This window comes from Gymnoscopelus braueri (assembly GCF_963280865.1).
Source record: "Gymnoscopelus braueri genome assembly, chromosome: 8".
Classification (NCBI taxonomy): domain Eukaryota; kingdom Metazoa; phylum Chordata; class Actinopteri; order Myctophiformes; family Myctophidae; genus Gymnoscopelus; species Gymnoscopelus braueri.
This window is the reverse complement of record NC_137609.1, coordinates 12,997,649-13,012,503: the sequence shown is the minus strand read 5'-3', so window position 1 is coordinate 13,012,503 and position 14,855 is coordinate 12,997,649. Positions and strand designations below refer to the sequence as shown.

The 14,855-nt window shown below is 42.3% G+C and overlaps 1 protein-coding gene across 1 annotated transcript in view; it reads left to right on the top strand.

Annotated features, from left to right (window-relative positions):
• Positions 1–14,855, top strand: part of cadm2a (cell adhesion molecule 2a) — a 441,503-nt gene that overhangs the window by 408,815 nt on the left and 17,833 nt on the right. Inside the window, exon 9 of the mRNA XM_080436621.1 lies at positions 6,031–6,150. Within this exon, the coding sequence (XP_080292747.1) occupies positions 6,031–6,150 (120 nt within the window). The remainder of the gene's footprint in view (positions 1–6,030; positions 6,151–14,855) is intronic.

The following is a 14,855-nucleotide window of genomic DNA, read 5'->3' as shown; positions in this document are numbered from 1 at the left end:
AAAGGAGTTGGAGAGAGAGGGATAAAGGAACTCTGGGATGTCAGGGAGAACAGATAGTGCTTCCTTCTTCCTCCCTCTGCACCACCGCTGCTGCCACAGATGGCATTTGTCTTATGGCATTAAGTAATAATGCGTGAAAATGGAAGAGTGGAGTCAGTGTGATTTCTCCCCCTTCTCTATTTTTAACCCATCAAGACCGGGAACGCGTCTGTGTCATTCTTTTGATTTATTTGGCTATTAAAAAAATGTGCAGATCCACAAGCTCGTAGCACGGCACCAAGTGCCGCGCTACGAGCTTGCAGATCTGCTATTTTTGTAAAATCGTGAAAATCTGTGCAAATCTATGAATATTATATTCTACAAATGTCGTTTTTTGAAAAAACGTGCTATATCAGTGGTTCCCAAACTTTTTCATGTCAAAGACCACCCAAAATGATATGTATTTCGTTGGGACCCCCATCCCAAAATGTTTTGTTCCAGGGACCCCCCCAGAAGCAAAGATTTTAGTTAAAAATGGCGGCTTTAAAAAATATATATTCAAAGATTTTGCACACATTTTCAAAAAATGTCAAAAATAGCAGATCTATGAACTTGTATATCTGCTATTTTTGAATAGCCCAAAATATAAAATAATGGATAAAGTGGTTACACGGATGCGTTCCCGCCGGGTTTGAATGGGTTAAGCGTTAAGGCAGTGGTTGATGAGGGGCACATATTGGGAGAGCTGGGATTTGTTGGGGGGGGGGGGGGGGAGATTAAGAGTGATGGGACTGTGCATGTGTGCGGGCGGGGGGGGGGGTGGTACGGCGGGGTGGTACGGCGGGGTGGTACGACGGGGTACGTGAGCATTTGAGCTGTTTAGTTTGTTCTCCAGCTTGAAGGCAGATATGCTCTGATAAACAGGAGTGTAATCCTCCCAGGTATCAAACTGCCGTGTTCCGGGTGTAGCTTTAATGTTAATGGATTCGTTCTTCCCCTTTTCGATGGGCGTGTGCTGTCTTGTCTGTCAGCCAAGCAGTCGGTTGCCGTTTTTGCAAGTTAAAAGTCGCGAGTTACTACGTTGATGAGATTTACGCGTTATTAAATTAAAGTGGGGGGTTGCACCACCGGCCACGCAAGCTAGTTTCCTTGTAGAGTGCAGCTGTTACTAAATATGTGCACCTATACCAACTAGAATGGGTGTTGTGACGTTGCTTATAGCTACCGTGTGTAACCAACCAAAGTTATTTATTTCTGCTATTTCAGTAGTACGCCGAGTGTCTTGGCCAGTCAGGGGCGGACTGGCCATTTGGCATACCGGGCATACGCCCGGTGGGCCGCTGGGTGGGCCACCCAAAAAATATTAGAAAAATATTTTGCTCCCAATTATTAGTTACGTTAATGTCGTTATAATGTTTGGGCTGGGATGCTCTGCACCCCCCAACAGATCAGTGCATTGATATTAACCCATTTAGTTGACTTGAGGCCGATTCTAAAAACGGCTTCTAAAACCTAACCTAAGTTTAATGAAAACTTTCAAATTCTTACTCAGAAAATAAATAAACAGTAATGTTGCTATAGCAACAACTAAGGAGACACAGAGGTGGCTCCCGGATTGAAAGGTATAACAACGTATAGGTTACAACAGGTCTAAATGGATTAAAAAGGAAATGTACTTTGTATTTTGTACTTTGGAATACTTGAGTATTTTTTACTTGAGTATACTTTGTCCGCCACTGGTCTTGACTAATGGTGAGGTGAGTATCCCCGAAGTATGAGTTTAGTCCTGTTCCTACCAGCAGAGTGAGAGCGTCATGACAAAAGGAAAATGGAGTGGGGTACCTGGTGGCTCAGTCACGTGCACTGATATGCTCCTCGAGAGCGTATATATATTGAAATTATTTTATTAGGAGTAGCCCCTTGAGATTCAGGATCTCGTTTTCGAGGGGGTCCTAGAGACAGCAGTACAGTATACTGTAAACATACAATAAAAAAACTAATATCAAGTAATGGACCGGATATTAATCCGACCCGCGTCTCGCATGTCTCTGTCCTTGGTTTCCTGTCTCTCTACACAGACCTATCTGAAATAAATGCTGAAAATACACCCCCACCACCCACCCCCCCAAAAAAAAGGAAAATTAGGTTAGGTTCGTTAGCATAATGGCATATGTCTAACAAATCAAATATGTACAATGATCAGCTACATAATAGCATGTTCCTGAAATACGTAATCGGGAAAAGAAATGGAATTTGCACAGAGAGGAAACAAAGGAGAAGGTTCAATCAGCATCTTGTGAGGCAAGAGAGAAAGAACTTGTTTATATATTCATAAACATAATTCAACATAGTATAACTTAACATAACATCATTCAAACTGGCTTGCATGAAGAGATAAATGCAGTGCCAAATTGCCTACCAGCTGCAATTTTGATTCAGTTAGAATAGCTATTGATGCTGAAAACTCTAAAAAAAAATGCCCTGGCACGGCGTGTAGAACAGTTAACAGCAAGTGCCAGAAAGCAGTAAAGTTTCAACACAGCTTTTGTTTATCCATTATCACTGAATTTGATTTCAAATGACGTGTGACCCTGATCAGCAGCTAGGAAATTGGTTTATGATAAACACACGCATATACATTATATTCATATGGTTAGCGCTGCTTACGTGATGTTATATTATGCTTCTATGTTTAGTGTACTGTGATGAATAAATAAGGGCCGCTGCCACACCACTCCCCAATTGTCTTAACCCTTTAAGACCGGGAAGGCATCTGTGTCATTTTAGATTTATTTGGCTATTAAAAACAGATATATAAGCTCATGGCTATGAGCTTGTAGATCTGCTATTTTTGAAAAATCTACCTAATCTAATTTAAGCAAACATTTGTAACTCAAATCTTTGCTTACAGTATATATTTTATATCAGTGGTTCTAAAACTTTTTTCATGTCAAGGACCACCCAAAATTATATGTATTTGGCCGCTGACCCCCTCATCTCTAAATATTTTGTTACAGGGACCCCCCAGACACAAAGATTTGAGTTAAAAAATATTGTTTCCAAAACATATACAGCATGTATTCAAAGATTTGCACAAATGTTCAAGATTTTTCACAAAATAGCAGATATACAAGCTCGTAGCACGGCACCGAGTTACGCGCTACGAGCTTGTAGATTTGCTATTTTTGATCTGCTATTTTTGACACACAGATACGTTCCCGGGCCTTAATGGGTTAATATTCAGAACCCTAATCTACAACTCTCTCCCGTTGCTGAGGACTGATAAATGTCACCTTGATGTTTAGGAGCCTCGCGATCCATCTCCTCTTCCCATCTCCTAATTTTTAAGCGCTAAAATCTAATCATGTGTGAAGGCTCCATTAAAGATGTGGAAGAGGCATTGGCCCTAATTCACAGCCGCGAGCAGGAGTCACACACAGACAGAGAGTGTGACGACAAAGACAGTGACTTACAGTTCAGTCTTCACTCTCTCACCTTGGATTTTTCTGTGTACGCTCTCCCTTAGTTTGTTAAATTATTGCCATGGCTTTGAAACCGTGGCTTTTATTTACTGTGATATAAAGGATGCGTGTGTGTTTACCATCATTAACCAATCTGGGACCTTGGTAGTGATGGACGATCAAGTCCTTTTTTTTGTGGAGTCTATTTGAATACACAGCGTAACCCTAGTGAACCTGTTCATTATTTAAAACAAGTAAGGTTTCGGTAAAGTTTCCTCTAACCTCCCTCCTGATTCTTATAGCCTCCGGCAGGAGATTTTAATTAGGGCCACGCGCCAAGGTCATCGTGTCCGTGCTGCCACTGCTGCAAATGCCACCCAAATGGAACAACAAGAAGAAGAAGCAATGTGCGAGTTGATGGCATCGCTATAATGACTCTATAATGCCGCTTCATGAGCTTGTAGATTGGCTATTTTTGGTGCGCGACACCTACAACAACCGCAGTACAAATCCCCCTCAAAGCCCAGTGCTTCTTAGCCACCACAGAAAAAAGGTAATTGGGCGTGCATGGGTCAGAAAGAGCCCTATCCGGATTCATTACTTGTTCTTCTAAAATGGCAGCCAGACTGTTCCTACCCTTCATCTGTGATTAGCACACCTTTTAGCCTTTCGCAATTGCCGCCATAATTCCTGGAAAATGCCTTTTTAATGGTTCCTCGCTGACGATGAGCCTCTTCCTTTTTTTCCCCGTTCAACCTTTCCTCAAGACATGCACTTAGCTACATAGTGATTCACGGCGAGGCTGAAATGTCACCCAGACATACGGGATGACGAGGGGCCCCGCAAAGGCGGGCCCGCGGCCAATTAAAAGCCTGCAGCTCAACCATAATAAGCACAGAGACATAAACATAGAAGCCAAGATGCTACTGTAACCTCGTTAACTTTGTCACGCGGCGCACCAAGTCCATTTTTTCCAATTACTTTAATGAGTGACATGTATGTGGGGAAACATTGCCTTGATGGTGGCTGTACACAGAAAAACCCTCAGTGTTCATTCGACTCAGAGAGTGTTACAAATGTAACCAAAACGGACCCGTAAGGATTTTACTGTGTACCGCTCCCCTCTAGTGAGAGTGCCAGAGTCAGATGTGGGGTGTAATTCAAAATTAGATTTGCATCCTGTTACGTACACATTCGTTGTTTTCCGTGATGAGTTTTAGTGTAGGGGGGGGGGGGGGAGAAGGGGCCAAGTACAGACTTCTGGGGGACCCCGGTCAATGAAGTATGGTAAGGTACAACATGGTGAGTCCATAGAAAACATTATCTGTTGGGTAGCTGTCTGAACATGTAGCTGTTCAGTTCACCTTCCTAAGAAGGTTGTTGGTATTGGTTGAAGGTCACATAAAAAGATAAATCGGTTGCTCTCAAAGTGGTGTCCAGGGACCCCTCAGGGTTCCTTCAGGGGGTCCAAATACACAGATTTGTATCTCTGAGAGTGGACAGCTTGAACCAACTGGACCCGTAATTGAAATAAAAAAAGCAAAATCAGGAGCTCTCGTTGGAGTAAATTAGGAGGTAAGTCTAAACCGACCGGAAATTATATATGCAGGCAAATACAAAGTGTTGTGGGAGCTGTGTTCACAGGCTGCAACATTGCACCCCAACACAATGAATTATATATTGACACATTTTGTTCTCAGCAGCAACTCAGAAGTCTGTCAAATGTCTGTCTAGCTTAACCTTGGCCCAGGCGTATCAGACAACATGCCCTGCTTTTCTGTTTTTCTATTCCAAAATGTTGCTCTCTCTCTCTCTCTCTCCCCAAAAGCCGCTGAACCCTCAGCGGTGTGGAGGAAACGGAGCTTTGATACAGTCCAAGATTTATTCACCGTCTCGTGACCTTCTGAATGCTTGCCTCATAAAACTGTAGCTTTCGCCCCCAAGCGTTACATATTACGGTTACATGGCGGTCGAAAACAAATCCGCAGCCAATGAATGCAGCAGGTCATTCAAATTTCAGCTTCTGGGCGATAAGATTTGTTTAGTCTGAACCTTGACCCAGACCCACGCTGAATCATAATTATGGCCTGTCCGGTGATTCAGCACAGCCAACCGCCCAGTCCGAACTGTTATTGTTAATGTTCTACTCTGACTATATTATTGTTAAGTTATTCAAGATCGGTATCAGCCAATTATAGCCTAATAAGAGAAAAACATGGCGGTTGATGATGCTTCACTTTCGTTCTGTGTTCATTTGATTAACATGTGTCATGTTTGCTGTTTTAGGATGTGTAGCCTAAAACATGTGTTCATTTGATTAACATGTTTTAGGATGTGTATAGCCTACATGCCTATGTTCATGTTTGTTTTAACATGTATGCTAATTTATCATGTTAACATTTTTTTCCCCCGCTACGTTGATATATATATACATATATACTATATATATATATATATATATATATATAATTTTTTAATTTACTACATCATTGTTTTAGCCTAACATGTCCCAATGTGGTTTTTGTGTTGTGTTATTTCTTTGTGTGTGTGTCCGTGTGTGTGTGTGTGTCTGTCGTGTCCTTTTCACCAGACGTCCCCACCACCCTGCCTCCATCCACCACCACCCTCTTCCCCCATACACCTCCTCCAGATACTACCACACTGTTGTTAGACCCCCAGGCCTCAGACCCCACTGGTACGGGAGACACAGGTACTGTACTACTGACCCCCCCCCTCACACACCTCCCCTCCCCCCCACACACACACACACACACACACACACCCTGCTGCACTCTCCTCCTCCTTTGACTTTCACCTCCATGAACCATGCCGGAACATGCCGGAAGCCCCTTCTCTTCCCTGCAGCTCCAGCAGCTCTCTTTTTCTTTTCTTTCCCCCTCTTATATTTTTCCATCCTGTGGATGCATTTATTTGAGAGGTGGCGCTGAGAAAACGACCTTATATAGGTGATAGATATACTGTATACAGTGGTAGGAAAAAGTACTGACATGTTTTACTTAAGTAAAAGTATCAATACTGCAATGTAGAAGTACTCTGTTACAAGTTAAAAGGCTTGTGTTCAAAATGTTACTTGAGTAAAAGTACAAAAGTATTGGTATCAAAATGTACCAAAAGCAAAAGTACTATAATGTTTGAAAATAGCAGATCTACAAGCTCACAACGCGTCGCGATGCGACACGTTGTGAGCTTGTACAGTAGATCGGCTATTTTCAAATAGCATATAGGTATAAAATGGGGCTAAAGTGGTTAATGTATGTTTTATAATGTAATAATTTATATCTGCAAATAATTTTAGTGGAGTAAAAGTGCAATATTTGCCTCTGAGATGTAGTGGAGTAGAAGTAAAAGTACTGAAAATTTGAAATACTCCAGTAAAGTAGAAGTACCTCAAAATGTTACTTAAGTACAACACTTGAGTAAATGTACTTAGTTACTTTACACCACTGATAGATAGATAGATTGATGGATAACTAGACAGAAAGACAGACAGACAGACAGACAGACAGACAGACAGACAGACAGACAGACAGACAGACACAATGGACCTGCATAAATAGGTGAATATTCTGAACAAATAATGTAAGGGCTGAAAGACCTCATGTGCTTTCAGTGCAGGGATATTTTTGGGAAAGCGTATTTGGGTTCCCGACTCGTCTCTCTGTGTTCTGCCCTCTTTCATTTTCCACCCACTTGTCTCCAGCTGTGTGTTGTTTCATTATAACCTCTCTCTCTCCATCTCTCTCCATAGTGGGAGAAATATGTGAAAAAGTTGTTCACTTCCGGCAGAAAGTGTGAAATTTTGCACCTAGGGGTATTTTTGGGCGCTGAATTCAAAAATTGCCGGATCCAAGAAGTCAGACCAAAGCGTCTGACTTATTAATTAGATAATTAGCATATTTGCTGCAAATATGCTAATTATCTAATTAATTATGCACAATACAAAAATGTACATGGCAGAAATGGATTCTACGGGAAAAAACACATAAGAATCAACTGAGAAAAGTTTGGTACACCCTTTTATCGAATTGTTATATATATCATTATGCCAATTGATTCCTCCCCACACACAGTGTGTTGTCACTGCTGTTGTATTCTACTGACTCACCTGCCAGTGAGGAGCCCCCACCGGGAGGACGTTACATTTATTTCTCATTAACTTGTTTATTTAATCTGTCCTACTCTGTTCTTCTTGGAAGCATTGTCCTGAACAGAAACACAAAGTTCTGTGCATGGTAGATTAGCCGCAAAACATTTGCATTTTCCAGCACACCGTTTTTTACACATGCATTTGATCAGCTCTCGACACCCTTTAGACGCCACCTCTGCCATCACCGTCCAAAATGGACACCAGCCATCGTCCTAACTTTTCACCCATCCCCAATCTGCAGGTGAAGGAATCTCTGGGTTGGCAATTTGGGACTGTCCCCAGATGTGACCAGCTTGAAATACTGCTCTCTTCACATGACGAAGTGCCTCCTTTGTGGGTGGAATATTTTCCACTTTGCGATTTCCATGAGCAAATAGCTGCTTGCATGCCTCGTTCACTTTCTTCCCCCGCTGGTAGGCGTGCCAGGCATGTAGCAACATTCGCGAATCAGCCTCTTCATGTGTATGTACATGGTTGAAGTTGAGAAACATCAGAAGGGGGGCTTCTTCATAGGTTGTGAGAAGTGTTTTCCCATCTGGAACAACCATTGTTTCTAGAGCAGCAGAATAATGTCTTTTTGTTGGAATCTACTCGAAGGAAGCTACTCCAGTTTCGTGGCACGGATGTCTGTTCAGTCACATGGAGTGGTATGCCGATGCCACGACCAAGCCTGGTTCCTTCCTTACGTGTCCCACACCACATCAACACGCATCACATACTCCTCATTCAACTTTCGTGCAATGTACGGAAGGAACTGTTTGTGTGTTGCAAGGAACGTCTACGGTACGTACGGTACGGTACGGTACAGTACAGTACAGTACAGTACAGTACAGTACAGTACAGTACAGTACAGTACAGTACGTACAGTATGGTAGAGTACAGTACAGTAGAGTACAGTACAGTACAGTACAGTACAGACCGTACAGTACAGTACAGTACCGTACAGTACCGTACCGTACAGTACCGTACAGTACAGTACAGTACAGTACAGTACAGTACAGTACAGACCGTACAGTACAGTACAGTACAGTACAGTACAGTACAGTACAGTACGTACAGTACAGTACAGTACAGTACAGTACAGTACAGTCCAGACCGTACAGTACAGTACAGTACATTACAGTACAGTACGTACAGTACAGACCGTACAGTACAGTACAGTACAGTACAGTACAGTACGTACAGTACAGTACAGTACAGTACGTACAGTACAGTACAGTACAGTACAGTACAGTACCTTACCGTACCGTACCGTACGTACAGTACAGTACAGTACGAACTGCGCATGCGTCGCATGTGCCCGTGTGTGTGCGCACACGCTGGCTCTGTGTGTGCGCGCACGAGACGACTCGCGCTAAACGTTGCGTGTGTGTGTGTGTGTGTTTGCGACGGGACCCGGGGGGTTCCGCGACGGGGGGGTGTGTGGGGGGTTGCCCGTGGGGGGGGGTGACCGCGGGGGGTGCCGCGGGGGGACCCGCGGGGGGACCGCGCTACAGGACGTGCAATAACCTTCACCGGGTATGGTCTAGTTCTCAGTAATTACAACAATTCCGCCATCACCTTTCACAATAGCGTTCTGCTGTTCATGCATCTGATCGTGTGCCAAAGCAGAGAACTTGTGCAATGACAAAGTTCCCCTTGACAAATTCACGATGGGTATCTGGGGAATCATTTGGAAGTTCCTGATGGTCCGTTACATGCACTGTCAACCATCTAATATGCTATTTTTGAAGAATGAGTTTTGCTACAAAAATATTAAATAAGTGTGAACCCAGTAATATGATCTCATGTGAAAGAATACCCCTGAAAACATAGGTAGAGACACCAACATCATGAGGCTCAGATGAAGCACTTTGGAGTAACACTGGTTTCAATCAAATTTGCCATAAAAACAGACCGTAATCTGCTAAATTAATCTACAGAAACTGAAAATGTCAAAGTATTGCTGCATTACAATTTGGATTTCATCAAAACAAACTTGTTTCACATTCAAAAGTGATGAGGTGTCAAAGATTGGAATACAAAACCTAATTGAACCAAAAACGTTGGCGGCCATCTTTAATTCTCATTTTACGACCAGATCCCATGGGAAAAGTGCTTGGATCCGGCAAAATTTGAAATCGGCATACTTCAAACATGCCATATGCAAATTTTCACACTTTCTGCCGGAAGTGAACAACTGAGCCTTTTTTTGTTACATATTTCCCTCACTACCATCCTCTCTCCCTCCGCTCAGCTTTACGTAAGTGAAAGTCCTATAGTCTCTCCCACAAGGAGCTCTGCTGTCCTCTCATGCATCTCCTCCACTCTCTCTCTCTCTCTTTTCTCTCTCCTGCATACTGCTTTGTATTTCCCTTCCATCCACGCGGTGATTTCATCTCTCCAACAATGCTTTCTTCAAATCCCCCCATATTTCAAAGCGCTTCAGAGGGCCCCTCCAGCCGTTCCGCCATCATGCTTTGCAGCATTGTATTTTTATTTTCATTTTGTGGTGTTTTTTTTCTTATTTTTGTTCCAATCTTTTATTTATATGTATTTCCTCCCCATCAGTGGTGGAAAGTAACTAAGTACATTTACTCAAGTACTGTACTTAAGTACAATGTTGAGGTACTTTTACTTTAGTGGAGTATTTCCAATTGTCAATACTTTTATTTCTACTTCTACTACTACATCTCAGAGGCAAATATTGTACTTTTACTCCACTACAATTATTTGAAAACTTTAGTTACTAGTTACTTTGCAGATATACATTATTACATTATAAAACATACATTAACCACTTCAGCCTTATTTTATACCTAGGTTATTTGGAAAATAGCCGATATACAAGCTCACAACGCGACGCGTTGTGAGCTTGTAGATCTGCTATTTTCAAACATTTGAGTGCTTTTACTTTTGGTACTCTAAGTACATTTTGATACCAGTACTTTTGTACTTCTACTCAAGTACATTTTGAATTCCAGATTTTCACTTGTAACAGAGTATTTCTTCAATGCAGTATCGATACATTTACTTAAATAAGAAAGGTGAGTACTTTTTCCACCACTGCTCTTCATACACTCCTCCTTCCTGTCCCCTGCATCTCCCAGAGAGCTCTCTGATGCATACTGTAGCTATATCGAGCTTCAGCAATGCGGTTGATCATCGCGCGTCAACGTGCGACTCCATCCTGCTTGATGTGTGTACGGTATATGTATATGATGTGGCGAGGTGCAACATTTCCTCCTGTTCGAGGCGGGGGTCGGGGGGGGGGGGGGGTCGGAGCGGGGGAGGGGCGGTGGGATCTAAGACCGCCTTCACTTTCTTCCCTGGTCGCCCGAACACAACACCGTGTCTGCTTTCAAAGCGTCTATTTGATTTATTACCGGGGCCGCGTGACTGGCTCCGCTTGAAAGCAAAACCACTCCTGTGTTGCTCCTGTTTTTTTCTTCCCACACGTGGGATGTGTGCACTTTGTCTCCTAATAAAGATCTCATGGCACTCTGGAGGAAATGAGCCAGGTGGACGGCCAACAGCACGGCCAACTGCTGACCGACCGCCGACTGGCTTTCTTCTTCATCGTCTCTCTCTCTCTCTCTCTCGTCTGCTGTCTCCATCTGCATTTCCTTCTAGCTATACCCTCTCTTCTCTACCAGCCTGTCTGTCGTCACTGTCAGGGCATTGCCATAACACATCAACTTCAAATTCAGACTTTGAATGGCCAAAATGTATTTAAAATGGGTTTAAAATACCGGTATGTCATTTTAAAGCTGCAATATATAACCTCCATGTCCTGCCCAAGATTTGAACCACAGTCCTGTACGAGAGACCACATTTTGTACTGCTTTTCTAATAAGGCATCCTCACTTGGTGGTGGGAGATATTGTGCTATGAGCTTCAGGCAGTACTAGTTTTCAACCTGTAGGTGTCCTGCAGATGCCGGGGTCTAAATGTCTCAATGAAGTGCAAGGAGATCACCTCCAACCACTGCAGATGTGCTAGTTATATTGTATTAACATACTCTACCCTACAGTTTTATTAAAATAATGTATTCCCTCATTAAAATAAGTTCAGTAGTACAGCTTTTGACTGTTTAAACAGTTTTTGTACTGCATTTTTTCAAAACAAACAACATAATATGATAGTTCCAAGTCCTAGGACTGGTAGATCAGATTCACTATACCGCAGTAAAACCCTCAGTTTTAATACTGTGTAAATATTGACTGGGATCATTTGGGTCCATTTTTACACGGTCAAAGTTAAAGGTACTGTAAGTTAAAACAATGCATGTTCTAAAGATCTGGAGAGACGGGGCGACCCCTGTTACTATGAGACTATAGAGCTTTAACTTTTTAACAATAAACATTTTGTTTAGATCATTTAACTTTAAATTGTTTTTTTTTTTGTTTTATTTTGTTCACTGTGCATGATGAAAGAAACAGCTAACTGACTTTTTTTAGACAATATAATGAGCATGCTGTGTTCTGTGAACAAAACAACTTCACAGGTGAAGATGTCATTGTTTAAATAGAACAAAAGATGTCTATAGTTAGCTCATCAGGCCTGCATAAAAGCTCCAGAGCTTTGTTGTTAAGACTACAGCCATAATTGATCCTCTACTGCTCTTAATTGCACTCTTTGAGATTCAACAACGTCGTCTTTTTGCCTCTGATCTCAACAAGCCTCATTAGCTGCCGTGACAACTGACCTCTGGGACAGCATCTCCCAGAGGCAGTGGGGAAAGTAACTAAGGACATTTACTCAAGTACAGTACTTAACCCATTAAGACCTGAGGCGATTCTTTAAAAAAATGGAAATCCTAACAGTTTTTTGAAAAAAATAAAAATATTTTTTCACGATTTTTCAAAAATAGCAGATCTACAAGCTCGTAGCGCGGCACTCGGTGCCGCGCTACGAGCTTGTAGATCTGCTATTTTTGAATAGCCAAAGAAATCTAAAGTGACATAGATGCGTTCCAGGTCTTAATGGATTAACACATCAAGTGCCAGAGGTTTTTTAAAACAGGGTACAGTACAGCCAGTGCCAGCGTTCTTACCGTTTACGCTGATCTGTTTAGAGCTGTAGAAGCCTCCACGAGGGCCCGGATGTAAACAAAGGGTGCCTGCGCGATGGTCGAGGGGTCCTGTCTAACGACTGGAACAATAATATTTCTAACGCTATTTTGACTACGGTAAAAAGATATGGAGATATGGACCTTTTTCTCAAGATCCTGTCATTGGACGGAAGAGACGTTTTTTGGACCCTCGTCACATCCGTCCATTCCATTTTACAGGGACCTAGGATGATTCCTAAGTTGCGTTAAAAATATATATATATATATATATATAAATTTAAACGAGAATTCTCGTTTATGGCACTCGACGGGTGTATTTGCAAACACGAGAATTCTCGTGTTTGGCACTCAATGTGTTAAGTACAATTTTGAGGCACTTTTACTTACTGTACCTTGCATTTTTAAATACTTCTACTCCACTGCATCTCAGATGCATATATTGTGCTTTTTACTCCACTACAATTATTTAAACACTTTAGTTACTAGTTATTTTGCAGATTTTGATTATTATTACAAAAACATACTGTATATTAACCAAGCCCTATTTTATTTTATACCTCGGATCTACAAGCTCACAATATGGCCCAATGTAGCGTGTTGTGAGCTTGTGGCTTGAGATTTTACTCAAGTGAAATTTTGACTATGTCTTTTACTTGTAACAGAGTATTTCTACATTGTGGTATCGCTAGTTTTACTTAATCACTTAAACCCCCTAGTCTTAGGCACGTTTACATGGCAACGATCAGAATAGAAAAGTGCCGCTGCCTTTTTAGCCAAAAAAGCCAGGTGGCTAGGTGGCGGTGACGTGCTGCCAGATAGACCAGTCACGTATGCGTAGAACCACTCCCGTTCTACTAACTTTCACAGCTGTTTGTTTACATGGCGCACGTGGCGTGAGCCGACGTGAGCCATGATGTCATTGCCCGTTTACATGGAGACGGGAGGAGCGTTTTCAAAGACGTTTCACTTTGTTGGGTTTACAACCCCCTAAAACACTGTTGCCGTCTAAACTATCTATTCTATTTTGCCGTTTTCTCGAGATACCGTTGTCGTCTAAGAGAGGCCTTAGTGAATTGCATGGGGCTCAACTGGTTCAAGTAGAAGATCTGCATACTTCGACCTCCACCGCATGTCCGGGCTCCTGATTGGCCCGGGCAGACGTGTCACCGGGCCGCAGAGAGAGTGTCGCTGTGAGCCCGTTTCACACCTGGCATCAGTATGCAGCTGTGGCTTGGATCGGGTCCAGACATGATTTAGCTGTAGTAGATTTACACCTGACATTAAAATGCATCCCTGGTGTACACACCGAAATTAGATTTTTTATTTCCAGCACAAAATGCAGACCGCCGCGCTTGTCACTTCCTCTTGTAATATTTATATCCTTTATACAGATGGCAAGCACTTGGAAAATTGCATTCCGTGTAGTCTAAGCTGCCTGTCACCCTTTTTTTACTTTGCATGCTCTTCCTGGCTGGATCTACATGCAGCTATTTGCTGTATGTGGAATAGAGAACCATGATGCTGTTCAGTGTTTTGCTGACCATTTCTGGATGTGATATTTAGTGTGTTTCCACTTGGATTTTAATGGCTATGTATTAAAATAAGCCAGGTTATAAATTATGTGTGTGAATTTGAAATGAACACCACTAAGACCATTTATTGTGTGTGTGTGTGTGTGTGTGTGTGTGTGTGTGTGTGTGTGTGTGTGTGTGTGTGTGTGTGTGCGTGGTGTGTGCGTGTGTGCGCGCTTGCGTGCTACTGATTTATGCATGCTCCGTCATGCAGTGTGTAAGGGGGCGTTGACACTGACATTGGCTATGCGGAAACGCCAGATGTTTCCCCATGTATTTTAATGAGCCTTGTCTGTACTGCAGAGAAACAACTCAACGGAAAAGTAGACTTTAGGTCCAACTGTTGACAACTTACACAGCTGATGAGGACGCTGATTGATGACATGTTGCCGTAGCAACAGGACACAGAACCACATCAATGCAGACTCGTCTGTCATTTTGGCTCATAATAGGGCTGGGCTGTATGACCTCATATCAATATCACGATTATTTCAAACTTTTGCCTCGATTACGATTAATGAACAATAATTAATAAAGGGAAAATTGCATGTTGTGAGCTTGTAGACCTACTATTGTTAATCAGACTAAGTGATTTAAGAATTTGAATATTTTCATGTTGAATC